Genomic DNA, 27,837 nt, shown 5'->3' on the forward strand with positions numbered 1-27,837 from the left:
GCGATGTTACATCCTGCGGGCCGTCAAAGGCCACATGTCCTCTGTCCAACGCTGACCACCCGAACCAGGACGCCGGCCAACAACAACACGGCCGTCTTTGCTTTTCCTCGCGCAGACACATAAACACCAGCCGGCTAACAGCCGCTCGCTGATCCAGGATCTGGACCGTTGTCTGCTGGAGTCACAGATCCATGAAACCACACAGAGATTCAGAGATCAGCACTTTATTCCATGAAAGCAAACAAAAGTCCATCCGCAGTTCGGTGCTTTTTGCCGTTTTTAGACTGAACTACCATGCTGTGTCATGTTGGGTACAGAGGTGAGCCGCCCCCTTACTGCTCTGAGTGTGTACAGTGTTTCACATCACAGAGGCCTTAACACCTCTGTGGTTTACTCCGGCAGTGAAAGGTTGGTGGTATTCTATGTCTTTCTTACAAATCCCATGAAAAAGTGACAAAATGTATAATGTGTTGAGGTACATTTATCAGTACTTTTGATATAGTACATTTACAGACACCATAGTACTCAACTGAACTACTCTCCAGCTGTTAAGGAAACTGTTGAGCCTTATTTCATAAATTAAACTCTACATTTGTGAGATGTTTTCACCTCAGTAGGAACCAACAGGCTTCAGAAAGCGCAGAGAGACGAAGTAACACGCTGATGGTTTTGGTCTTTTTTTGGACTTGTTGACAGTTATAAAAATATAGAACAACATGCAGCGTTATCCTCGTGTGGTGCGCTGAAGAAAACAGGACATCTGCTGAACTCTGTTGACATGATGTCACCATGTGCCAACATCTCACCAATTAACTTTGTGAGAGTATAAAGTCATCAAAAGCCCAAATGACGGACAAACGTACGAAAGCGGTGGAACGATCCTTTAAATTCTGCCTCTGCAGTGCGGAGACAGCCGCTCGCTCTCAGATTCTTCTGCAGCTCCTGGAGGCGTTTTGTCTCCATGTAAACCCTCAACGTTACTCAATGACTCCTTTCACAACTCTACACACACACACACACACACACACACACACACCACACACACACACACACTGTTATTCCCTCCGTCCGTCCTGCTCACCACTTCACTATCACTCTGCTTCATTCTGTATCAATTTCCCTTTTCTCCTCTTTCTCTCTTCATTTCATCGTTCCCGTCTCCTTTCCCATGCTCGTCATTTTTCCTCCCCTCACTCCCTCCTCCACGAGGAACCAACATGCCACAGATTCTCTGGCTCTCTGCCCTTTAACAAAAGAACAACCACAAAAGACACAATAAATAAAGTAGAACATAAATGTAAGATAACCAGAAAATGGAGTATACATTCCTGGCTGACAGCGGAGCTGTGTTTTCTCTCTCTGTGTGTTTGATAGGTTGTGAAAAGGCCGGAAGACAGCCGAGAGAAAAGACAAGAGTTGAAGAGAGACGGCCAAGAATAAGAAGAAGAAGAAGAAGAAGAAGAACGAGAGTTTGGCTCGTAGCGCTGGAAGTCACAAGGCGGGGGGTGAAATTGGGACCGACCGTGGACAGAAAGAAAAATAGCCCGAGTGTGTGTGTGTGTGTGTGTGAGAGAGTGTGTGGGTGTGTGTGTGTGAGTGTGTGAGTGAGGACACATCAGGGCAGGGTTTCTGCAGAGTTCAGCAAGTTCAATTTAATACTTTTTAGACATTTTTAATAACTCATAGAATTAAATTTATTGCGATCATGATCCTGGATGGATGATACGACCGAGACTTATTTATTGAACCACATTTTTCAGTCCTTCCCTGCAGTATATAACAATAACTCTTCAGTATGACGACATGACGCAACGACAGAAAACTGATGGATTGATTCAACTTAAGTCGTTTCATCTGATTTCGTTGTGAATTGAACCCAATGACAAGTTTTAAGAACAACAATATAGCCAATGTTCTCGTTCACTTGTTTAATTCATTTAGAGGCATCAGTATTGAGTTGAGACTGTTTCAGAACCAGTTAAAAGTTCCTTGTAGTAACTTTTAAAACCTAAAATACATCAACATGTTATAACAAACATTACTGCCTTCAGCAGAGATTTAAAGATTTTTTAATACCTTGTTATTACCTTTTGTCTTGAGAGGAATCTAAATGCTTCAATGACTTTTAAACATTTTTCAAGAGCTGCATGAACCCGGTAAAGCTCAGCCAGTTCAACAGTAATGTATTCACTTTGCCATGGTGACGGCAGACCGGCTGTAACTGTATCACTGTATCTCTGCACGCGCGCACACACACACACACACACACACACACACACACACACACACACACACACACACACACACACACACACACACACACACACACACACACACACACACACACACACACACACACACACACACACACACACACACACACACACACACATTAATTCAACTGCTGAGCGTCTATGTCTGCTGTATCTCAACCTTAATTAAATCTCAGGTTCATCCAATTCTATAAACCACCTCACAGGAAGTAAACATGAAGGTTAATAATGATCATGCAATGAGCAAAGTGATTCTTCCAAAGAATGAATACAAGTCATACAGATGATGTAGAAATCGTCTGCCTATTCTATAATGTCTGAGAGTCAAATTCAGAGAGACTATAAGACAGATCATTCCTCTCTTACTCTGGAAGAAAATATATTAAATACTTGTTATAGACTGATTTGAAATGTATCGTATTTCCTGGTTTATTAAACTCATTTAAATGTATGACAGCACTCTTGAGAAGATGCACAATTCATTTCTCTCTGTGCATTTTCAACATTGTGCTGCTGACGTTTTTAACGTGAGACAATTCTGTAAAAGTGTCAGCAAGAGACCTGAAGAACAAGATGATTCCCTAAAATGTTGAACTGTTCCTTTAACTGTAACCTGCTGCTGAGGTGAGAGGCCCTCACTCCTCTGCTCTCCTTTCAAAATAAAAGCACATACAGCGACGAAACCCACCAGTTTCTCTCCCGACAGGACCTCCAGCAGTTTGATGAGCATGCGACCGTCCCTCAGGTCCATGTAGAGGTCGGTGATCCGACAGGAGACTCTGGACAGGTGAGAGTTCACCCACTTAACGAAGGTCTTCTTCTGCACCGCCTCACGCTCATCTGGACCAGAGACACGGAGAGAGAGCAGTGGTCAGGGGAAAGGTTGTAACACAATGTAAAACATGATGGCTATGGTAAACGTTAAGACAACCGAGGAAGCGCGTGAGGGGGAAAATGAAAGCTCTGCAAAAAGGTAGTAAGAAGACGTGGAGATCATTTGTGAAAATCTTGTTTCCAACAGGCAGAGCAGCCGGTTTGAGTCCCGCAGGTGTGTTTGGATGTGTACGTGTTTCCTGTGAGTGTTATCCCAACGGCTCATTGTTCTTGGAAAGCTTGTGAGATTTTGTGTGTATGGGAGAGGTTTCCTGTATCTGACAAAGCAGACTAAATCTAAATCACTGCTGTAAATATTCACACACACACAGAGATGAACGGCAGTCTGACAGCGGACACCTGCAACACAACTTAGTTTATATCCCACGGGCCTGACGGTTTTTGTTACCACACACACACACACACAGGATCTCTCTCTCTCTCTCGTGTGTGTGTGTGTGTCTGTACAGTATGTCAGAGTGTTTCCTTGGCTGAACTCTGGCTCAGATGCCAAAGTCAAAGGAGAAAGTTGCACAAGGAAGAGAGGGCGTGACACACACACACACAGGTTTTTACACTCTAGTGATTTCTGTCACTTTTTCCCCCCAAAACAGATTTACAGAAAGGTCGCAGCAGTTTCAGTTTCTCCTCCGCGAACATTTCAAGCGTGCAGCAGTGAAGATGGAGGTCAAAGGTCACAGCAGGCTGATGACACAAGCCCTGAAACCCGTTTCAATCTTTAAAGTTTCTAATCTGTAAACTTTTAACTTTTCTCTCTGTTTCCAGCTTGTCCTCTAGTTAATGAGTCTGACACAAGATATCCGCTGGTACAGAATATCTTGTACCCAGATTTAACATCTATGGACCTCAGTGGAATCATTTTTAGGCAAAGGTAACATGAGAGCAGCGACGCCGTACAAGCCTGAATGAATGTAACAACTGGTGGAACCACTGGATGTACACTAAGCATCCGTATTTAACTTGGAGAGGCCCCGTCATCCTCTGGTTTCTCTGATGATTCAGCAAAGATGTAGCTTCCATCCGGCTGTTGATGTTGTTACGATACACTAACACATTGTGTATTTATTATAATTTACTTTATTATAATACGACTCTTACGAAGTGATTTAATAGCATAAATCCTACAATGTGCTTGTGAGTTATTAGTCATGTTCTCATCGTCTTTTCATGCTCACAAAGCCTCATTTTTCCAGCAAATGACTCAAACTAAACCCAACTCGCCACCAATGTCAAACTAAACAAACACAAACGAGCACATCTCGACGCAGAAGAAGGACATTGTCTCTGCAACAGTCGGGTCAGAGTGCAGGAACTGAAAATGAGACTTGAATAAACTCAGTTTGACCTCTGGAAGGAAACTGGACTCACACACACAAACACAAGTGATAAGATCCCCCGACTGCTTCACACACGCAAACAAACATTCATACAGATCCATGACCTTCAGAGCGTGTGTGTGTGTGTGTGTGTGTGTGTGTGTGTGTGTGTGTGTGTGTTAGCTTGGAGCGGGACAATAGCTTCAGTGTTCACCGGCATTCAGCAGCTTTATCACTCGGAACAAACAGTGTGGAGGATTTCTCATATCTAACTGGAGCTGATAGAAATATGTGGAGGCGACGTCACGATCCACGACCGACCGGAGCCAGAAACGCTAAACATGTTACAGTTAACAGTCTGATATCCCTGACACACACACACACACACACACACACACACACACACACACACACACACACACACACACACACACACACACACACACACACACACACACACACACACACACACACACACACACACACACACACACACACACACACACACACACACACACACACACACACACACACACACACACTTCAGAATGAGGTTCTTCAGGGCTGCAGTGTAATCCCAGAAAAATATATCACTTTTAAAGTAGAAATTATGATTCAAAAGCAGGACTGTTAATATGTCACATGTGCAGTCAGCTAAATGTAGCGAACAGTCTGTGTCTTGACACAAAATGACAGTAAGTGTTGCCGATCGGTGTCGGTCGCTGCTCAGTTAACTCAGACACGAGAGCCAGACTTTTCAAACCGGCAGAGTTCAGCCCGATTTTGGACTCACCAAAAAAAGAAAGAAGAAAAAAGGCCTGTGCTGACTGACTGACGTTATATGACGGTTATTTACGGATCAAAACTCATTTTAATTCTAAAGTAGCCTGTCAACAGTACAAAATAACTTTTGAATGGGCTCCAATGTTTATTTTTGTTTTTTGGGACTCTAAACTGTGCCACGTCAAATGTATCCGTAATAAACACATTTCTCAGATGAGGTTCTGTCAGGAGCTCTGAGCTGAAGAGAAGATCGGTGTTGTAAGTAACGATGTGATTGTTTAATGTTGTGATTTTGCCAAATAATCCTCAGTTTTCAGAAGGTGGTTAAATGGACAAAATCTCTCGGTATGTGTCAGAACGTGTGTGTGTGTGTGTGTAACTCACTCAGGACCTTGACTTCCCATGATGCATTTTGTTCTGTGGATAGGGAATGTATGGGAGCGACACATTCACACAATGATACAAGGAATAATGCACCTCACATGACGTTCAGGATGTACATTCCTCTGTGTGTGTGTACGTTTGTGTGTGAGAGGCCCCAGCCTTGTCCGGCCTGTTTGTGTGTGTGTGTGTTGCCTCAGGCTTAGGTTAAGGTCATCCTCCACTTTAAGTGTGTGTGCGTGTGTGTGCTATTGACCCACAGAGAGATACTGCATCAATATATCACTGTCTCCTCTCTCTAATGAAATACGCACACACACACACACATGCACGGCTAGGTGTTGTGGATTCAGCAGTATCCGTAAAGCCAGAAAAGGTAATTGAAGCCATTGACATTGAGTTCTGCTTAGCTGTGCATAGGTGTGCATATGTGTGCGTGTGTGTGTGTGTGTGTGTGTGTGTGTGTGTGTGTGTGTGGCTTAGCCTCCAGCTGCAGCTAAATTGTATTTTCATTACTGTCTGTTATAATAACAGCTGAAAATAATGATGAACACTCCACGGGTGTAGACGAGCAGTTTTGTGTGTCTCCATACGAGTGTAAACACGATTTCCTGCTGGGACGAGCATCTGCTTCTTTTTCAGCACAGGAAGGGGAAGCCCCACCACACACACACACACACACACACACACAAACCAAATGGCATGTAGTGGACACACACTTCCCTGCGTGCAGAAAATGCAAGAGGAAGCATGAAGATGGAGATAAGACACAGCTAATCTCAGAGCGGCCCAGGACAGATAAAACACACACATTAGTCCATTTCAATACACACCGACGCACTAATAAAAACACACTCTGACCAGCGAGGTTATCGAGGGCAGATCAGAAAATGTCTGCTCGTTACTGCTGGCGGCTCTTAAACATTATCTAAATTGGGCCATTTTAATTCACACATAATCCATGTGTTTTTAACAAGTATGAGAAAGACGGGGGAAAAATAAAGGAAAGGAAAGAACAGACAAAGTGAGAAGAGAAAAGACAGGAAGGAAAGGAAATAAGGAAACAAACCAATGAAACAACAGAAAATGAATGAACAAGAAAGGAAAGGAAAGGAAAAGGGACAAAAAGGAAACGAACGAAAGAAAAGGAAGAACCAATGAGGAAACAAAATAATTGAAAGAGGGAAGGAAAGAGTATGAGAAGAAAGGAAATGGAATAAATGAGTAAAAGAAGCTTTTCTGTTACTCCAGATTTAACACTTGTTACAACAACTGTAACAACTGTTTTTAACCCACAAACAAACATTCATACGTCTGCCCTGAGCTGAGCCTTCAGGCAGTGCTCCTCCCCATCTGTGTTCAAACCTAACCAGCTCCACCAATCAGCTTATTTCATTGATTGATTGATTAGATTAAGGTCAGGGGTCATCATTGGTGACGCAGCCTGACCTTCAATCAAAAAGGAGGCAGGACTTCTGTCTGACAAGTTCAACTCAGGGCAGAAAAAACCCCCTTGAGGAACAGCACACTAAAAATTACATTATATCAAACACACACAGTCCACAGCTGTGTTCCCCTGGTGATCACACACACACACACACACACACACACACACACACACACACACACACACACACACACACACACACACACACACACACACACACACACACACACACACACACACACACACACACACACACACACACACAACGTGATTTTGGTTCAGGAATAAATCTTTAATTTGCTATCATCCAGAGCAGTGCGTGTGTGTGGTGAGGGATTTTGGAGGAAATGTCTTAACAGTTAGTTATGCTTTTTAATGTTTGCTCCCTCATCCGGTAGTGACTAATACTTGGCTCTGTGTAGGTGTAAACGCACACACACACGCACACCTACTTTAAACCCCAGAGGTACAAGAGGAGGAAAGAAAGACTAAAAGGAGGACATGAAAGACGAGGAGGAAGAGGTGGGCGAGAAGCTGGTTGTCATGAACAGAGAAGTATTTTTTTGTAAGACTCTTAAACATAAAGAGGACAGAAAAATGAAATAACTGATTTACATGTAAACCACTCTCGGCGCATCACTGCAAATGGTGAGCGTGAACATAATTTAACCCGCTCTAGAAATGTAAAAATCAAACCACCTGATGAAGAGTCAAACAGAAACAGGTTGAGCACACATTCTCTCTTCATTTGTTGTGATTGTTTTGGTTCAAAGCATTTAAATAATGTGATTAATGTTGTTTAGTTTAGAATAGTTTTAAAAGAAATGTTAAAGCATACCATTTATATTATTTAAAGTACATATGCGCTTCTGGTAATAATTCAGGATTACTATACTGGAAGTAACGTGTTCGGTGCTTTTGTCGTTTATGAGACGACTAGTGCAGAAATAAGTTTGGTTTTGTTTCATTAAACAACATCATTTGAAGCTCTTTCCTCTTAGAGACACTTCACCTCGGTTCCTCCCGGGATCAGCGGTGACATAAAGGTTAGGTGGAGGAAGATTAAAACACTGCCGAGTTGCCTTTGAGGAAACTGGGCAGCTTCCAGGTGCGAATGTGTCCGGGAGCAGAAGAAGAGAGGGCGGATCTCTGGCGGTGGCACGTTTTAACGCCCACACGTCATCCTTTGGGTCGAGAACAGACACCGGTGTCAGAGCCAACATTAATTATCTGCAGCTGACGTAATCCGTCTCCAGATGTGTTTGTCATTTAGAATGAAGCGTCAGTCAGCGCCGCCTAAAAAATGAGAAGTCTACTTCCTGAAGGTTTTCATATCGTTATTGAAAAATGAAAAACATTTGAAAAGAGATTAATTGGCATCCGAGCTAAGCTAAACCGGGTCAAAGGTCAATCCAAAACACACAAGTGAGACCTCGACGCAGAATCACCCTTTAACACAAGAAAGTGTCAGAGTGAGAAGAGAGAAGGAGCCAAGACTGTAGTGTAGTGTGTGTTAGACAGACTGAACACATCAAACATCTGTTTCCACTAACAGGCAGAGAAGGACACACACACACACGCACACGCACACGCACACACACACACACACGCACACACACCTCTGTTCAGTCTGTGGTGCGTTTCCAAATCCAACACAGTTCTGGGCCATGCACAGTGGATCGCATGACATTGGCCAAACACAAACACGGACACACACACACACACCGATCATATAACCTTATCAAAATACACACTTACAGCTTTGCAATTCCAGGATTCTTGCATTCCTGATCTCCCACAGGAGGCGCAGGGAGGCCGCCCAATATTACCCTTTAAAATGTGTGTGTGTGTGTGTTACTTCATATCAGTCGCATACTGTAGTATTTGCTTTATTGTTAACCGTTAATCCTCATTAGGTGAAAGGCAACATTGCTCTCACAGCAATGTTACAACAGCCGAGTAGATCGACCCAAAATAAAATCAATAACAGTTACGTCTTTTATCAATAAAACAAATTAACTATTTTCTGGCTGCAGATTCGAAAATGTTAGCTGCTTCTCTGCTTCATGGGGCGTATTCCTGCGTGTTGAAGCTCACAGAGGATTTAAACATCAATTTCCAGCACGAAAAAAAAACAGTTTGAGAAAAAAGGCCGACCTGCAGAATCTCATGTTCAAAGATGCTAAATGAGCGTGAAAGATCAGGAATGAACGAAATGAAGAAAATAAAAGCCGATAAAGAAACCAGCAGGAGACCGGCAGACCCTTTCAACCAATCACAGGACACAATACTGAGCCTGCTGGACTCTCAGCCAATCACACTGACCTCTGGTATTGTCTGAAATATGAGAGCAGAGTGTAAATGAACGGATGTGAATGGGACACACACACGCACACACAGTGCTGCAGTGTTTCCCCGTGGCAGCAGAGAGTGAGCCAGCATTAGGAACAGAGGACTATTGAGCGCTGCTGAACACACTGACTGATTATCAGACTGCTAAACTGACTGAAGCCATATGTCCCGTTAACTCAGAGACATTTTCAGCCTCGACTGTTGTAGAGTTTATTTGGGTCGGGTCCAAGTCAAAACTAGAAGTCAATTAACCCAAATGAAAGTGTTTCAGGTCTCTGAATGCTGATCATTGAAATGACACGTTCGTCTCAGAGCTGCTCTAACAATGACTACATTTACATGCACACACTATCCCGCTAGTATTCAGAATAACTCCATTTGATATGGCTCACGCAAACATCATATTCCTTTATGAACAGTAATTCATGACGAACACAAGAGAGCAGAAACACGCAGTTCCCGTTCTTAGTGATATTATTTGACCTTCAGCTTATCTTCAGTTAATGTCACTGAGCAGAAGACACTGACGAGACGGAGCTCGTTTGTGAGTTCATGTTTTCAGGACTCTGCCTCTTGTCACAGCGGCATTAATCTGGGTTTTTGCGAGCCAGAGAGAGAAACTGAAATCAAGTTTACTTGGTACTTAATTCACAGAGGTTCTTTACTTAATCAACTTAACACCATGGTCACACACACACACACACACGCCCTTTTCAGGTTGCAGTTGCATCACTTGGAAACATTCAAACCTCGTTTTGGACTTTGAATGGGGTTAGCGTGAGTTCAACTTTGTGGCAGTTTGACTGCACTAACACGTCAATCTAACTAGCTTATATTTGTTTACTTTGACAAAGTTGCATCATTAAAAGTATGCAGAATTAGCTGTTAGCAGCTCCTGTTTGCTGTGTACCCATTAATGAACAGACAATAAGTGAATTCATCTTATACTGAAGAAAACATAAAAGAAGCTCCTCAGGCAAGTTCTCAAGGTATAAGGAGCGTCTTTTTCAGATTTCTAATCAGATGTATGGAAACAAAAAGTACGACTTCACTAAGCGCTACAGTCCATGTTGACGTCCTTGAGGAAACGATACATAAAAAGCCCAACAAGCTGCCGCAGCAACACGTTACACTTTAAAACATCCTTCAAGGAAACGCAGCCGAGCCCGTTTCACATTTACCACCCTGCTGCAGGTCAATCACATCGAGACCAGCGATAAGATCTCTGTCTCTGACACGAACACTTTCTTAAACCTATCACACAGTTGTCACGCCTGCTGAGGGCAAAGCTTTTGGATCCACCTCGCTGAGGAAACACACAACTCAACAGTTCCGGGAAGTTTTAGTTCATTTAATCTGAAGTGTTTGTGGCCTGCTGCTCTCGTCACACACTGACAGTTTAATAAAGACTCCATGCCCTGCTTCTTCCTCCTTCCTCTGCATTTCCCTTCATGCTGCTTCTTTTTTTACTCATTAACAAACAAACAGGCTTTTCAGCATCACTGCCGCTTCACAGAGCTCTCTACTGTCAGCCAGGAAACAAAATGGTGTCCATATAAATCAACTCTTCTTCATTACAGTGGTCATGTTAACTCCATCAGTCACTGCTGGATGACGGAAACTCCTCATCGCTGAGAAAAGAAACTCGCTGTGTGTGTGTCACTCTAATGCTAATGAAACGGCATCAGAGTGCCATCGACATCCATCATTATGTAATAACTTTCCTCCAGTAATCTATTAGCCGACTGAATCTAAAACATCTGAATCCTGAGCTTCCTGTCGGGATAACTCATCGTTATTAATGCATTCTCTTTTTGCATGTTTAAAGCTTCTAAACATTTTGGCTATTATGATAAAATATTTAGCATTACTAACTAGTCTCTTGCAGAAAATCACTTTTTAAAGGATCATATAAATGTTTTAGACTGAATACAGGTTAAATACAGATGTGTGCTGATGTGTAAACGCCTGAGCAGGGACATACTGTATATTTCCCAAATTTGACCAGCATCTCTCCAGCTGTTGGGGTGAGAGTCCAGAAGGTGGAAACCAGCTGCTAAACTAAAACTACCCATTCAGCAGCCTCTGCTTTCAGTTCATTTCTATGACAAATAAATAACGCATCACAATAAATAGAAATAAAGAAATGCTTGTAAATACTGGTTGGTTGAGGAAAAATGTACAATTAAGGTCATTTTGTCCCTCATTTTACTGAGCTTTGTAAATACATTTGCACATTATGCATCTTTGTGATAGTTTGGGTGTGAATCATGTGGCTTTACGGCGGTTGAGACAAAACCAGAGAGAAACTGATTAAAAGCGTCCAAACTAGTTAGAAACTGATGTGATCTCAGTGGTTTGTGGTTTCAGTGAACTTCTCCTTTTTTTTATGAAAATAACGTTCATCCTGTGCAGCTGATAACCTGAACACACACACGCGCATGTTTTCAGTTTAGTTATAGATTTTTACTTTATGATGGTTTTCCCTCTCTGCGCTCAGATATGCCCCGCCCACCTCTCTGCTGTTGTGAGCATGCTCACTCGAGCGTTCCCATCAAAGAGTCCTTTCATGCTGCAAATCTGCGTGTGGAACAAGACATGATCACACACACAGAGTGGTTTCCCCGTCCTTCCTCAGACTGTCACACACTCAAACACTTACTCATGTCACCTTCGGCCCGGACACTCAACAACACCCTTCGTTGTCCCTCCCTCTCCCTCTCCGTGTGTAACTGGTACCGCTCACTCCACCTCAGGTGAAGGTTTCTGAATCGTTTCCATGTTGTCAACATTTTAGGAATTACCATTGAGGTAAAGCCAAGAATTTCACCAAGACGACATAACATGAGACAATGAGAGACGTGTTGGACTCATTTCACAACAAGGACAGAGACAGTATAACTTTCACATCACAGGTCTGACTTATTCCTGGAAAACCAGGAGTGAACTGTAATCAATGACTATATTTCTTTATATCGGAGGCTATATATTTAAATGTTTTTTAAGATAAACCAATAAAGTGAATTCTTGACTTGAAGTGATGAGGTAACGCAGGTTGACTTTTATGATCAATCTGCTTTTTAACAGCATCACCACTCAACATTGATCAGACCTTTCTCGCCGTCTCAACTCTACATTATCTTTATTTATCACTTTCAAGGGTTGAATAACAGAAGCTCCAATTCCGCTAATGATCGTTATATCGTACGGAAATGAATGGAAACCAATGGCTGTCTGGAAGAAGAGGATCAATGCATGCATTTGAAAATAGTCTGCAAAAATGATGCTTGATTTCAGAAATATGATAAAACTGCAGCAATTATATTCCTGAAATAAGATATCGACATTAAATAAATGTGTTCAACTGTATCTTATACATGTTACTGGGTTAAGGGATGGGTGAGGCATCTACACACAAGGTGTATATACTGTATATTTGTTACATCTTTGTCTATAATGTGTGTGTTGCTTGTGTTACATTAGAATTCATTAACAAATACTATTTTGTTAAAGCTGGTATGTTCCTCTAAATGCTCACTACATTTAAAAACGGACACCATCTCTGAAATGCAAATTTTTTTGTCATTTGTGTGAAGAGTGCATCACCAGATTATGTCAGAAGCTGCTGAGTGGAGACTCGTTGACTCCTCCTGGTCGAGGAGGAGTGAAGCGTTTCTCATCCCGCCTTTGTGTGACTTTTATCAAGACGAGACGGCTGAAGCTTCCGTTTAATTCCACTAAGAGGATGGATGGAGGGAGGGAAGAGGATGGAGGGAGGGAAGAGGATGGATGGAGGGAGAGGGAAGAGGAGAAAGGAGGGAGAGGGGGATGATCGGGGCAATGACAGACGCTCTGCAGAAGCTCATGAAACATTGATGAGGTGGAGGAGGAGAAGAAAGAGGAGAAGAGGAAAGAGGACTCAGGATGAAGGAGTTGATGAATACCTTTTAGACAGACAGAGACAAAAACAACCTGGGAGGACGATGTGGTTTGGACAATTTTTGTGCCTTCTGGACCATTTGAGACAAACCCCTCCCCTCTGTTAATCCTCACCCCCACCTCACACACGCACAGCTCAGGGGCTCCCAAACCACCAAGATGTCCGCTGATTGGCTAACTCGGGACAACACAGGAAAAGAGGGGGATGATGAGAGCAGTGGAGCAGAGAGGGATGGTGTTATTGTTTTGTAAGCATGGCTGTGTGTTCGCTGTGTGTGTGTGCGCGTGTGTGTGTTCTGACATGAAAGCTATGTGTGTTTTAATCATAAATGAATTCATGATTTATTTGCTGTCATCATCCATAACTCAAATGTGTTTGTCAGTGTGTAGCCACGCCCAACTCAAATAAAAAAACAACAAAGGATTGGAAGCTGCCATCGATGGGAAATAAATTATTTTTATCGTTTCTGCTGCCGTCAAATGTTTGTTTACATGGATGAAATTTTGTAAAAGCAGACTGATATTTTTAGAAACAAAATGTTGTTTTTTCATCTATAATTCAAACGCTTCCATCAAATATCCTCTAATATTCAGTCCAGACACAACAGCAATGAGTTCCGACCACCAAATATGACACACAACCAAAACTACATCACACTTCAGACAACAGGTGACAGAGAAGCTGTAGCTGCCAACACTCCATCACTGTTCTCCTGACTCGTTCAGCTCACATCAGTCAGCATCCAACAGACTCCGCATAAAAACCTCCCATGAGTCAGTTCAGAAGGCAGTTTGATGACTTCTTTCCCTCCGTGATTGCTTGACTTCTATCGGGGGACGTTCGCTCAATACTCGGCCTAACGAGGAGGAAGTGCTGCTCCTTCAGTCTCCTCACTCTCACATCTGGAGCTCTTTGCAGTGCAATAATCACCCACTGCTCCTATATTCATCACCCCGCTGGGATTTACACCAGCAGCCTTTTAGGATACGAACCGCTGCTCTGAACCACAGACGGACAACCCACGAATTTATATCCTCTCAAACGCGTCGCAACGGCCCTCATAAAAACCAACTCCCAGACCCGTCATCTGTCTGAGGGCCATCTAATCTGAGAAGTTAAAGAGTCTCAAGGGACAATCAGGGTTTCACAAAGACCAGGGCGGGTTTCTTGTCTTTAAAGGTTCTCTGTACGACATACAGAGCATAACATTTGACTTCTAAACTGACAATTACAGACACGAGCACTGAGCAGCTCGCTATATGTGTGGTAGAGAGTAACAGAGAAAGGGGAAGAGAAGGTAGACTATTGCTCACAATGTTTCAATAAATTAATAATATATAGAATATGGTCCTGGTCCTCCAAAGTGGTCACTTTTGGTGCTTGAACAATAATTAAATATATATTATATAATATATATTATTCAACACAATACACCTACTGAAGCTGAAGAGCGCCTTCAGAAAGCTGGAAGACTTCTGATAACTTCATGAAACTCTATATTCACTAAAGGTCTATCCAAAGTCTCTTAAATATCAAGTATTCTGTAAAGCAGCTGCCTGCTTCTCTGGCGCTCCACTTCGTTTACCAACGTTAGTCTCGGCATAAGTGGTACAAAGTACTTTACCTTCACCTTGCAAAGATGATTATAAAGTTAATAAATCTACAAAGTGCCTAAACACTGCCTTCATTAAAGATTAAGTCTAGAGAACGTAAACGTGTGTGAGCTGCACACCGACCGGGTGCTGCACTGTGTCCTTGTAACTTAGTTTTGCAGACATAATTTGATCAAACACAGACAAATAGATTTTTGGATTCTGTGAATTGATTCAGACTCGTAGAGGACAAAAACTGCGTTTTTCATGTGAATTGATTTTTCTCCAACGCTTTTCATCGAACGTTTGTTTTTTCCTCCTTCACAGAGAACCACAGCTGTTGTCAGTTTGGATTCATACGGGACAATAGTAGTGACAAGCTTCCACAGCAGACACAAGGTGTCAAAACAGCCGTCAACAGTCCCTCTAGAGGCTCAATTTACTCAAAAAAATGTTTTTGCCAAAATCTGGCTGAATGCACTGCTTCTATTTTTAAGCAGTTCACTGTGCAAGCTTTGACCTGAAGCTACATGAGGACATATTTTTGGGGATTTGGAACATGTGATGGACAGAAGTGCATTATAATGTGGAAGAAGAAGAAAAAACAAACTTGAAGGTCCTCTTCACTCCCTCCTGAAGTCCGGCTTTTTACCACTGCACCAACAACAATTAAATCCACCCACATCTCAGCACTAAAACTTTATGATCCTGAACAGATAACACAATAACCCGCCCTTCTTCAAACACACAAACCCAAAGTAAAAGCTCGTTGATAAGACCTTCGACGACACCGTGCAATGCTTCTATGAACATCCGACAACGTGCCGTTCGGCTCAGAAAGATCTGTTCACCTGAAGGACCTCGAGGTGCAAATTGGTTCCTATTGGATCGTAGAACGAAAACAAGTGTTTCCTGTTTCAGAACACCAGAGGCCTTCACGAGCAGGAAGATCTTCAGGGGACACCGACACGCTGACTCATCTTCTCTTTTTAAAATCAAAACATCGACTCAAAGCCACATTGTGTTTCCTGAATCTAACAGTTCTTAGCTTGCAGCCCCACAAACCTGCAGAAACCACCTCCGCCTGGCCTCCAGCCAGCAGGCTACTTTTAGATACGAGGGACCTCAGGGGACACTGAAGGTTTCTGGGCATCAGCATGACGATGAGGCTGCGATCAGTAAACCGGCTCCATTAGCCTTCAGCTAAATTCAGACTGCCGATAGTTCTACACTCAAGTGCTTCTCCGAAGAGACGGTTTTGGTATTAAAAACCTTCCATTGATGAGGACGTCCATTGATGAGCTTTTGATAGCTTCTTGTGGGGTGTGAGCTGTAGAATACTTCTCTTTGTTCTGAAGGTTATTGGCCAAAAGCAGATGAGTTTTAGTTGCACAAAAGGGAAAGAAAAGAGATCAACTTCAGTTTGAAGCTGTGAAGCTGTCAGTTCGTGGACGCTCTTATCAGGGTGCTTTACATTACGAGTTGTGTTTGCATGAATTAGATGAGGAAGTAGTTTGCACACTTCAATGCAAGTTGAAGAGTAAACACTAGACTATCTTGGATTAGGTGCAAGGTCCAGAGGATATTGATCGAAATAAAAATAAATGATGTGCACTTGTGTAAACCAGTGTCTTTATTTATTCCTAAAGCCAGCCAGCAGCAACAGAGAGCAGTATCCGACCCCTGCGCTGAAGGATTACCATATTGTATGTGGAGGTCCTCATGCTCATAAAACCTGGGCTCAGGGGTCTGAAGATAAAGATACTGTACGGATCGTAGGGAGGCCTCGGATAAAGTTTTGATTTAAGGATATTGTACATAAACTTGTTGGTGGTTGTGTGAATGATTTTATCTTTTTTTAAATGAATGCAGTCAGAAAAGCATGTTTGTGAATCATTGTCCAGAAATGAATAACGCATTCCCAGTTAATAAAATATGACAAATGACTAAACTACTTGGACATTTCTCAGCCGACACCCAGTTGATTATACGACTATATTACTGGCTGGAGGCTCGCTGGTCACATCACAGCCATCTGAAAGAATCTGGGTGTGAGAGCTGACTGTCGTCTTTCAGCGGCCCCTTGCCCCTTCAGCAAGGCACTAAATACCCAGCAGCCCCGATGCTGATCAGCATCATCAGTGTGACTGTGTGAATGAGAGGCAGGGTGGGGCTCTGATACAGAGAGTTTGCTGACATAAGATTCATCCACACAAAGTATTGCACCGCAATGAGTTAACATAATGAACTTGGGACGATCACATTTCAGCTTGTGCGTTAAATGAAACTTTAAAAAAAACCTAACTGCAGTCACAAGTACATTTTCTTAGTTTCTTTCCATCTTTTAAAACATTGCATTCACCTTTGTTACGTTTGTGATTGTTAACGACATCAAGAGTAGATATAATCTAAGTGTATTCAGACTTCTTGTCATCTGTGTGAGTTGTCTGAAACGTTTATGTTTCTCGTGAAGTTAACTTCCAGCTTTGCTGTGTTTGCATCTTTTACATTTCATGGATTACTTTGTAAAACATCCTAAAAAGCTGCGGTTGCTCTCATCTGGCGCGCTGACCCTAAACCTCCAGAAGTATTTTCTTTTCGAGGAATTCAAGCTGTTTCTACTGTTTCACTGAAGTCACTGTCTGGATGAGACCGGCAACTAAGTGCTTCCAAGTGTGAAAATCCAAAGATATGTCGCAAGTCGATTTCACCGAGCTCTCCCTTCACACGATCCTTCTCGGGACATTTTGACAGAATTCCGAGTTGAGTGCCCATCTTACCTTGAAGCTGTTTAAACCTCCCCTCCAGCTGGTTGTAGTTGAAGGCAGCCTGGCCGGTGAACCCGGGGCCGGGGCTGGGCCCCCTGACGGGGCTGAGGCTGGGGCTCGTCCCCCGGCCCGGGCTGGTGTCATGAGATGGGCCGGGGCCACCCGACAACGGGGACAAGGGGCCGCCGTAGTCCAGAGTCGGGGAGAGGGGGCCGGGGAGACCGCTGGTGGCGCTCTGAAGCTCCATGAGGAAACTCCAGAGCGAACAGTGGAAGATTTAAAAGAAACGAGTCCACGAAGGCATCGAGGAGAAACTCAGCAGAGAAATATCAGAGTTTCCAAAGTGGTTGAAAGAGTTTCCAGATGAACCGAGTTGTCTTCAAGTGAGGAAATCAAGAGTTTGAGCTTTTTCGCAGTGTGAAGAGCTCGAGTTTCAACAAGATTAAGTTGTGTCCGGGACAATAAACTCTCTACAGCAGTGTAAAGCTTCAGTTGAGTTGAGTCCGGTTTAAAGAGTGCACAACAAGTCTCCACATGAATAAATGAGCTTGTAAGTGAATAAAGTAATCTCAAATAGTTCAGACCTGAGCTTCAGCCACACAACAGCTTGTAATATTGTCAAAAATAATTCCAGATTTGGCTGTAGTCTCAACAGAGACGGGAAGACTTCCTATTCTTCTCTCCCTAAACGCTTCCAAGACAGCAGGACTGAGCGATGGAGGGCAAGCGACATAGGAGACCAACTGCAGAGTCCCCCTCTCTCTCTCTCTCTCTTTCAATGTTTCACCAGTGTGGCAGCAGAGATCGCTGGCTCAGCAGACGCACCGCGGTGGCAGCACCATGCTTCTGTTTTCTCCCCATCCATCCATCTGTCACTGTCTTCAGATATCACACCTTCCCTTCTTTCGGGAATCCACCCATCCTCCGTTCAGTCAAACACACACACGCGCTCCGTCTGAAGACCCAGCACAATGAGGAGGTGGAGCAGACAGCGCTGCAGTGAGAGGAAGCAGAGGGGAGAGATGGAGGGAGGTGGAGAATGAAAGCGTGGGTTTGTCCTCCTGCGTGCAGCAGCAGCAGCAGCAGCAGCGGCTCTCAGACACTGAAAACACCTTTGAGACAGAGGGAGAGTCGAGGGGGGAGGGGCCACCAACTCCTCCCAGCGGCCAATCGCAGCCCTCGCTTTTGGCAGTGATGTAATCGACTAGTTAGCATAAGGGGCAAAGTGGGAGGAGGGCGAGAGAGAAAAACAAACAGAGAAAGAAAGAGAGAGAGAGAGAGTTTCTGTTCATACTGAAGATTAAATTAGACTAAGAGAGAAAAGTAATATTCCTGTTAAAAAGCAGTTCTGTTTATCTGTTCTGTTCTTTTAGTAAAGTAAATGACGGGAAACTTTCTGCTACTTTAAAGCAAGAGAAAGCTAACTTATATTACCATAAATGTACAGGGATCAAATACAGCTTTAATACAAAGTATGTTGTTCAACTTCTGGGTTTGTGAAAGTCTCTCAAATCTGAAAAATCATATTTCTTAAGAAATAATTGCTTCAACTTGACTGGAAACCGCCGCAAAACTACAAAAACCCAAATAAATAAGGCATCAATACAATGAGGATCAGGTTTAATTTACCATTAAAGCTGTTTTTAGAAACCTACACATAAACCTGCTTATTTTATTTTACTGTACATACACACGCTAAAAACATAACTGCGTGTGACGTCAGTGTGCCGAAGTTATCTACAGGCCCGTCAAACAACAACTCCTGTCGTCTTGTATGTGAATAACTTAGAGATGCCCGAGTGAGAAAAATGTAGCTTCTTGGGTGGAAAACAGACTGAGAGACAATACACAGAGAAACCATGAAAACACACACACACGAAAATTCTTCAATTCACTGTGGTAATACTGCTTCGTTAGGCCAATAAAGTCAATAAGTAAAACTGTGTGTGCAGAAAGGATGAGTTGTACCAAGGAACAGGAAGAAGTGTGTGTGTGTGTGTGTGTATCGCTCACACACACAGACATCCAAACATCCTGAGAATATCTGAGCTCTAATATTAGAGCCATGTTCTTCCTGTCTGAGCCCCGCAAGCACTTCCTGTTTGATCCTGCTGTCCATCAACAAACACACACACACACACACACACACACACACACACACACACACACACACACACACACACACACACACACACACACACACACACACACACACACACACACACACACACACACACACACACACACACACACACACACACACACACACACACACACACCTGCAGGAAAAACACTGCAGGTTTGGGATGAAGGAGGAGTCGCAGGAAGAGTGAGGGCATTAAGGAGAAACCTGAGCAGAGGAGAATCAGCTCCACTTCCTGTGTGAACCGACGGGACGCACAAGCAACAAGCAAGGAGGGGAGAGTTCAGAGGTCACGACACTAAGACAATACATGGAACAAATAATCATGTGACCCTGAAATAACTGCAGAGGACAGAAAAGAAACAAGAAAATTCTTGAGGAAATGAAACACATGCAGATGATTTCCTGCAAAGAATCTTTGAATGATTCAGAATCGTCTTCGTCCAATGACGAGACAGAAGACTGGTTTCTTATATCTTAGTCACGCTTTCACGAGCGTGACACATTTACAAACATTGCAAGCAGGTAGCGGTGGTGAGGAGCTCAAAGGTTTTTCGAGATGAGACAGTGAAGCTTTTGTTCACCGAATAAAAGTCAACTGTCTTCACTGTCTGACTCACAGACCTTTGACCTGATGATTAAAAAAAAAAAAAAAAAAGAAAAAAAAAAAAGAGCGCCAACTCCAACCAGAGTTTACTTCACTTTTACTCACTGAAGTCGATCATTCACGGACAAAACTAGAGCAAAGGTCACACAGTCAACCAGCAGAAACGCTTCCTCCCACTCGCTCTAATGAAGCGACTCATTTTTAAGACTGAGCATCAAACCTCTGTGTGTTTTAGTGCTGAAAGTTGGCATCACATGTTTGGTCAGACTCATTCTGACATTCTTTGATTGAACGGTTTTTGATAAGTTTTTTACTATTTTATTCCAGTTGTTCTTGTAACAACATTCAACGGGTCAGAAACAGTAACGAGAAGAAACTCTGATCTCACTTTTAAAAAGCTGAACATTTGAGGAGATGCTGGTTAACTTTGAGTTATGACAAATAAATCATGAACTCAATGTCCACTTACTAGCCTTTTACCGGCTTTCAACCACCTCCCCCGGCTTCTTTGGTAAATAAACGTTGCTCAGGTGTCATCACATGACCTCAGTACATAACTTCAGTCATGTTCTTTGGTCGTCTACGTCGGCCATCACACCTGAGCGAGTTCCTTTTGAGGAAGAAGGCCGTGGGACAAGGTTGAAAGTTACAGAATAAGCGAGTAAGTGAACCTTGAGTTTCATTTCTGAAATATTTATTTTTATAAGGTGGCAATTATGTTATTTATATTTTTATGTGAAGCTTGTTCTTTTTAAATTGTGTGCTCACATGTTTCACTTATATTTTCTGAAAAGGTTCATTTGGGTTTTTCTTTACTTTTGTTTTTTTGTGGACGTTTCCTGCTCAACAAAATATCTTAAGACTGATTCAATCTTATATAAACAGCAGCACTAGAGGGAACTTCAGGTCAGGCCGAGGTTACCAACGGACATGTAAACGGCATCCTGGTCTGTTGAACATGAAAAGTAGAACCAGCTTCAGCTCTCAGATCACCGGCATTACAAACAGACATCAGTGCAGAAGTCAAGGGTCAGAGGTCGTGGCAAACGGACAACAGATGGACCAAATATTTCTGCAGCTGAAACAGTCAGAGCCGTTCTTTATGTTCTGTTGATAATCTGTACATGACAACACGTTGTGTCCTCCGCCTGCATGCCGAGCGTCACGCCGCGTTTCCTCCCGTCATCTGGCTTCCTCGTGGCTCGGCCCCTGAGGGCGGCCCCCGCCAACGAACCAAACGGACCATTCATCCAGCAGGAGCAGAGTCAGACCGCAATGCTCACAGAGGACGCCCCGGGGAACCAAGCGCTTCCTTAAACAATGCTGCTGCTAAAATGCATAACTCCTACTTTAAGTCATTCGGTGATGAGACGCTACAACAGACTGAAGTCCAGAGCTGCTGCTGGTGGTGCATTCAGGGTTCAAACTTGTGTCGCTGCAGTGGGGAATTTTGCACCGGCACGCCGCCTCACCCTCCTGACCACACAAAGACATTCCTGTGAGGTCAGAGCACCAGCAAACAACAACAGGGCCAACGGCAGCCATGTTGGAGGCGAGTCTGGTGATGAGCAGCATTTTTTGTTTAAATACATCTGATCTGAAACTTGTTCTTTGCCTCCTGTAGTTGTGAATACTTCTGTCTCATTACACTCAGTAGTTACTATTTATGTTGGACTTCATCTATATATTGTTTTTGTAATGTTTTTCTTTTTTCGTGGTTCATTTTGTGTAATGTAGCAGCTCATGATGTAATTAATATTCCCGTACGAAGAGAAGATACAGAAGTTTTGAGCTTCTTTACTTTCACTTTCTCTGATATTTTTTACACACCAACGCATGAAGGAAAAAAACCAGACACACCAACATTCCCAGCATTCCACCATCTGGTACTCTGAACAGGAAGTGGGACACATACGCTCCTGTGTGTGTGTGTGTGTGTGTGTGTGTGTGTGTGTGTGTGTGTGTGTTGCTCTCTGTGGGGATCCTGGACTGTTCCTGGTTCTAATTATTGAGCGGCTGAATGAGTCCTCTGCTTCAGCAGATCAATACACTCCATTTATAAACACTCACCAGTATCACCTATGTGTTAACGTTCCATTTACGTCCTACCAACTAAAAATTGAGCCAATAAACTGCCTTTAACTCAGAGCTTTGGTTCAGATTTTACTTCCATCAAAGTGTTGGTTCCAATTAATTTCTCTGGAAATTACCTGCAAAGGGTAAATATTGTTATATTATATTGATATTCAATATTGATTAATTCTAAACGACAATCAATTTAGTCTTGTAATGGAAATGTCCATTACAAGTTCCCACAGAATAAGATGACGTGTTTTGTCTTCTCAACTACAGAGACTACAACAGCTGGACTCTGTAGTGTATATATTGTACAAGAATATTACCAGAAATGTAAAAATGGCAGTTTGTGTTTTTAGTTAAAGTTACATGAACTGGAACTATTTCTGAGCATGAGAGCGATATCGATCTCAGAAAAACAGCAAATAAGCATTTTTCTCAAAACGCTGAACTACACCTCTAACAGCCGGCTCTCTAATCTCTGCATGCAAACTTCCAGAGCATGCTTACTTATACAAGTACTTACAATCTGTAGTTATAGCTCTACTTTCTACAAAAAAAACAAAAAGCTCGGTCGGTGTCGAGCATGTATTGAGGTTCGATAGTCCTCCTGAGAGACAAGCGTCTCCTCTCCTTCAACAGAAGGTATTCTGAGCTCCCAGAAATACTTCAGGGCCACCGCCAAGGTCCCGACAGGTCGATACACATTTAATTAGTTTCACTTAAAGATAAATGTGTTTTCTGTTAATGTTTCATTCTAATGTCTGAATATCTTTAAGAACTAAAAGTGAATTGCTCTTTGAAAGGCTGCACTTGCATTATTATGCTATTATATTATCATTACATCTGTGGCATAAAATGAGTTATTGCGACGTTTGTAGGCGTGTTTAAGTGAGATCCTGAGTGGAATTAAGACTAAACGAATCTAACTTTACACAAAAAGAACACGGGAGAAATGAACATACAGACAACATATTAAGAGCATCTACTGTATGAGCTACTGCAGCTCTATTTGTCAAAGTCAATATACCAAACACACACACACACACACACAAACACGCAGAGACTTACAAACCCACCCACACTGAACAAACACACACTCCTTCTGTCTCTGCCTTTACTGTAAGTAGATATGCCTGCATTTCCATGGTGACGGGCGGTTTTGTGTTTCCAAGGATATCATATGGAGGCGTCACACACACACACACACAGACACACACACACACACACACAGAGAGAGGTCTCAGCATCAGTTTTCAGACGTTGCTGCTGAAGGTTTGAATAAAACACACTCCGATCACTTCAGTGTCAGAGCTGCAAGGAAACTCCGATCACAGTGATGGAAAAAGAAACGCAGCTCATCCTCACGTTGGAGGAGCTGGAAGCAGATCAAGTTTGACATTTCATCGCTAATTAAACAATCTGTCCAAACTTCCTGTTTTCAGTCTGAAGGATTAATCATTTTTTGTAGATTTGACTATTTTCTATACAAAACAGAGTTTATAAAGAATATTCTGTGTTCCTCCAAAGACACTGAAGTGTTACGACAAACAATATACTACAGGTATTAATGTCATTACTACAAATACTAATGAATACTTCAGATTCTCCTTTTACCTACTGCTACCACTTCAACTACTGCTAATAAAAGTCCTGATTTTAGGTATGCAAACTCCTTCACTCCTTCGTTACATTACTGCGGCATCTGGTACAACTATTTGAACTAAATACTGCTAAAATACCAGTTTGGTAGTCTGGTATTCAGCTCCAACAGCAGAAACAAAGACACTACATGTAATCAAAGGAAGGAAGGACACACACACACACACACACACTCACACACACACACACACTCAGCCTGTATCAAATACAGCACTAATTCAATGTCATCACCCTACACATCCTCCAGTCTGCTGAACTCAGCACCAAGAGGAAGAGGCTTTAAACGGGACGAGGAGGAGAAGAAAGGCACAAACCGGACATTCAGACTACGTTTAGAAAACACATCACATCCTTTGGGTGTTTAGTTGAGGGAGCCAGTGTGGGGCTAACTTCCGGGTTGGCCTCTAAAAATGCATCATCCCTGCAGCGCTCTATTGAGAGCTGTTTCTAAAGAAACTAGGACTTAAATGATAACACATATGATTTCATATATTAATACCTTAAAGGAAGTCAACAAAACCTGAACATTATAGGAATAATAAAAGGCTTTATGGTAGAGCAGTTGTATTGGATTGCATTAGATTGTACAAGTATCCCTAATAAAGTGGACACTGCCATTAGGTATATATTCATGTTAAATCGCATATTAATAATAATTTCTCATATCTATCTTTGGTATGTTTATTTTTTAGATTGAGTCTTAAATGTAGCTACACAATTCATTTTTGTGTGCAGTGACATAGCTTAACAAACACTCCCATACTCTTAATTAAAAAATTAAGTGGCATTTTATTTTCACATAAATAATGTTTATTATGTCAACTCTGGACGAAGCACTTTATGGTTTAGTGACGTATTTTAACACTATTGATAACTTCTCCCAGCAGCCATTAAGAAACACAAGCTCCGCCCCCATACCTTTAAAAGCACGCACACACACACACACACACACACCATCAGCACTCTCCTGCATAGTTAACACCGTGTGAATTATTTAGTGTAGTGGGACACTACAGAAGCAGTCGGCCATCAGGATAAAAACAGCAGGCGGAGAGAGTAATAGAGTTACAGTAACTAACACACACACACACACACACACACACATCACTAAAGCATGTGAGCAACAATAATAACTCATCATACATCTTTTAAAGTCCACCTTGTTGAAATTAGAATATTGGCCTAATTAAAGACAGGGTTCCCGCCAGCCTATTGTAAGCCCGCCGGCTCCGCTAGCTCCTTTAAGGAACACCTCAGTGCGTAGGTCTTATATGCAACATTGGGGAGTGTCTGAGTGTGGATGTGATGAGTATAAAGTCATCACTGTGAACGTATAAGAGCGCAGTGTTTGTGCAGTTTATATGTCGATGAAGACCCAAGCCAACTTCATGTGTCTTGTTTGACACCTGAAAGACACTTTCTCACCCGAAATCTCGTGAAATACCGACGCTCCGTTGGTGGCCCTGAGCTTCAGACTGTGACGCTCTAGGTCCCCGTCTAGCGTCAGTTCCCACACGTTAAATGCATAATTGTGTCTTTTCAAAATAAACTCCCATCTTCACAGGAAGTCAGGTTCAGGCAACAAAACCACATAGTTAGGTTTAGGAAAAAGATCGTTGACTACTGACGTGACTATGATACGTTTCAGTCATAGAAATTAATATGTGCGTTTGTGTTAAGTTAGCTGTTAGGTGAAATCTTATTGTTGTAACTAAACTGCTGAAATGCAGAAGTTCTTCTCCTTCTGGTGTTTTTGTCAGTGATCTAACAACTTCATGTGCATCACCACCTTCTTCTGGACCGGAGGAGGCGTGACTGATTTAAATGTAACCCAGAAAACAAAGACGCACTGTAAACACATTTGTGATCTCACCAACAGAGAGGCATGTGACTGACTGTGAATAAAAGTGTATTAAAATCGCATCTGGATTTCCTCTGGGTACGAGACAGTTGAACTGGCAAGTGTTATAAAAGGCCAGATGTGTTAGACTCGTTAATGAGCCTCGTTAGCCCTCGTTAACTCCTGATTATTAACAGGTGTGTTGGCGGAGGAGGTCCTGCAGAGTGATGAAGCAGAGAGCCAGCAGTCTGAGTTCCTGCAACATCGGTGTGAGTCGAGTCACCAACTGTTCTACATCAGACTACGTGGGGCCCAAACATATCATTTCACCACCACAAAAAAACCCACTGTTTTCATCCTCCATCATACTGCCGATTTTCATGTTTCAGTTTGTGTTCTGAGAAGGGTCATTGTTCTCCGTGTTGACACAAACTCTGCAAACTTATGAAACCAGAGAGAGACTCCCGCTGAGCTGCTTAAACACACACAGGACGAAGCCAAGACTAAAAGATATGAGTTCTCAACGGACAACAACAGCCCCGGTCAGACGCAACACTGAGTTCTGTTCTTCCAACGTGGTTCAACTAATCCAGCTTTACATGATGTTAGCCGGATAAAATGATCCGGTTAACTCGCATCCAGCTATTTTGGTTCTTTGAACTCAAAATAAAGCTGTGGAAACACACACACACACACACACACACACACACACACACACACACACACACACACACACACACACACACACACACACACACACACACACACACACACACACACACACACACACACACACACACACACACACACACACACACACACACACACACACCTTTATGTTTGGAGGTTTGCCATTAAAAGTTTTGGTTTTGTTCAAGCTAACTGAGAATAAACCTAAACTTTACATGTTGGGCTTTGAGGACTTACTGCTTTTAATGCTAGATTTAAAGAAATGAAACATCCAGGCTTCTGTCAAATCAATAATCAAATCAAGTAATTTCACCCAGGACGACAAACTGAATCAGTTTGGCCTTTCTGAAGCTAAAATCAGCTCAGAAGAATCCCTGCCAGCTGTTAAAGACCAAGACCGAAACTCCACCAAACATTCATCCACTCGTCCGTCGGTTCCTCCTACCTGCCAGGGCTTTGATGCGTGAGCGCTCGAACAGACGAGCCGAGCTGTTCTCGTTGTCCCAGTCGTCGGCGTCCCAGCGGTTGTTGACGCCTTCGGTGCTGAACTGCTGCTGCTGGATCTCCATGTGGTCGAACTCCGCCGCTACAGACGTCATCTTGACCTGGCCGTGACTCCGCCCCCACCGCCGTTGCCACCTCCAAGTCCTTCCACCTGCCGCCTGATGCCTTTAGCGACGGGACCCTCACACACACACACACACACACACTCTCAGACCGGCTCTGGCGGGCCTGAGAAGCTCGTTGAAAACCTGCAGAGATCAAAACAGAGACACAAAGAGAGGCGGAGTTAGTGGAAGTTGACTGTAGGTGCCACATGATGTATGATTTCATACAAATACAGAGTGTGAATCAATACATTATTAATAGCTTGGACAGCAAAGTCTGAAGAAGAGTCATCTAAACACAGAATACAGAACACAAACTGACTTCAGCTTTACATTTTCAGCACGAAACACTGACTTCTTTGATGTTTTCTTTTGCTAATATTAGTTATAAGTTATCAACCCTTTTATAACGCTCCTTTCTGATTAAAAAGCAACTTCACGTTACTTTCACCTTAAACACGCCGC

The 27,837-nt window shown here is 42.8% G+C and overlaps 1 protein-coding gene across 2 annotated transcripts in view; it reads right to left on the minus strand.

Annotated features, from left to right (window-relative positions):
* Positions 1 to 27,405, minus strand: part of LOC142934557 (spectrin beta chain, non-erythrocytic 1-like) — a 65,132-nt gene extending 37,727 nt beyond the window's left edge. Inside the window, exons 1-2 of one of the 2 annotated variants that reach the window (XM_076078958.1) lie at positions 27,210 to 27,405; positions 2,962 to 3,113 (exon numbers count right to left, since the gene is read on the minus strand). In XM_076078958.1, the coding sequence (XP_075935073.1) occupies positions 2,962 to 3,113; positions 27,210 to 27,363 (306 nt within the window). In that variant the 5' untranslated portion in view covers positions 27,364 to 27,405. Of the gene's footprint in view, positions 1 to 2,961; positions 3,114 to 17,758; positions 18,837 to 27,209 lie in introns of those variants that run through there. The other variant, XM_076078957.1, reaches the window with a different exon arrangement.
* Between the last annotated feature and the right edge of the window lie 432 nt (positions 27,406 to 27,837).

The sequence above is a fragment of the Anarhichas minor genome, unplaced genomic scaffold, assembly GCF_050575085.1.
Source record: "Anarhichas minor isolate MPS153535 unplaced genomic scaffold, ASM5057508v1 ptg000069l, whole genome shotgun sequence".
NCBI classification, from domain to species: Eukaryota; Metazoa; Chordata; class Actinopteri; order Perciformes; family Anarhichadidae; genus Anarhichas; species Anarhichas minor.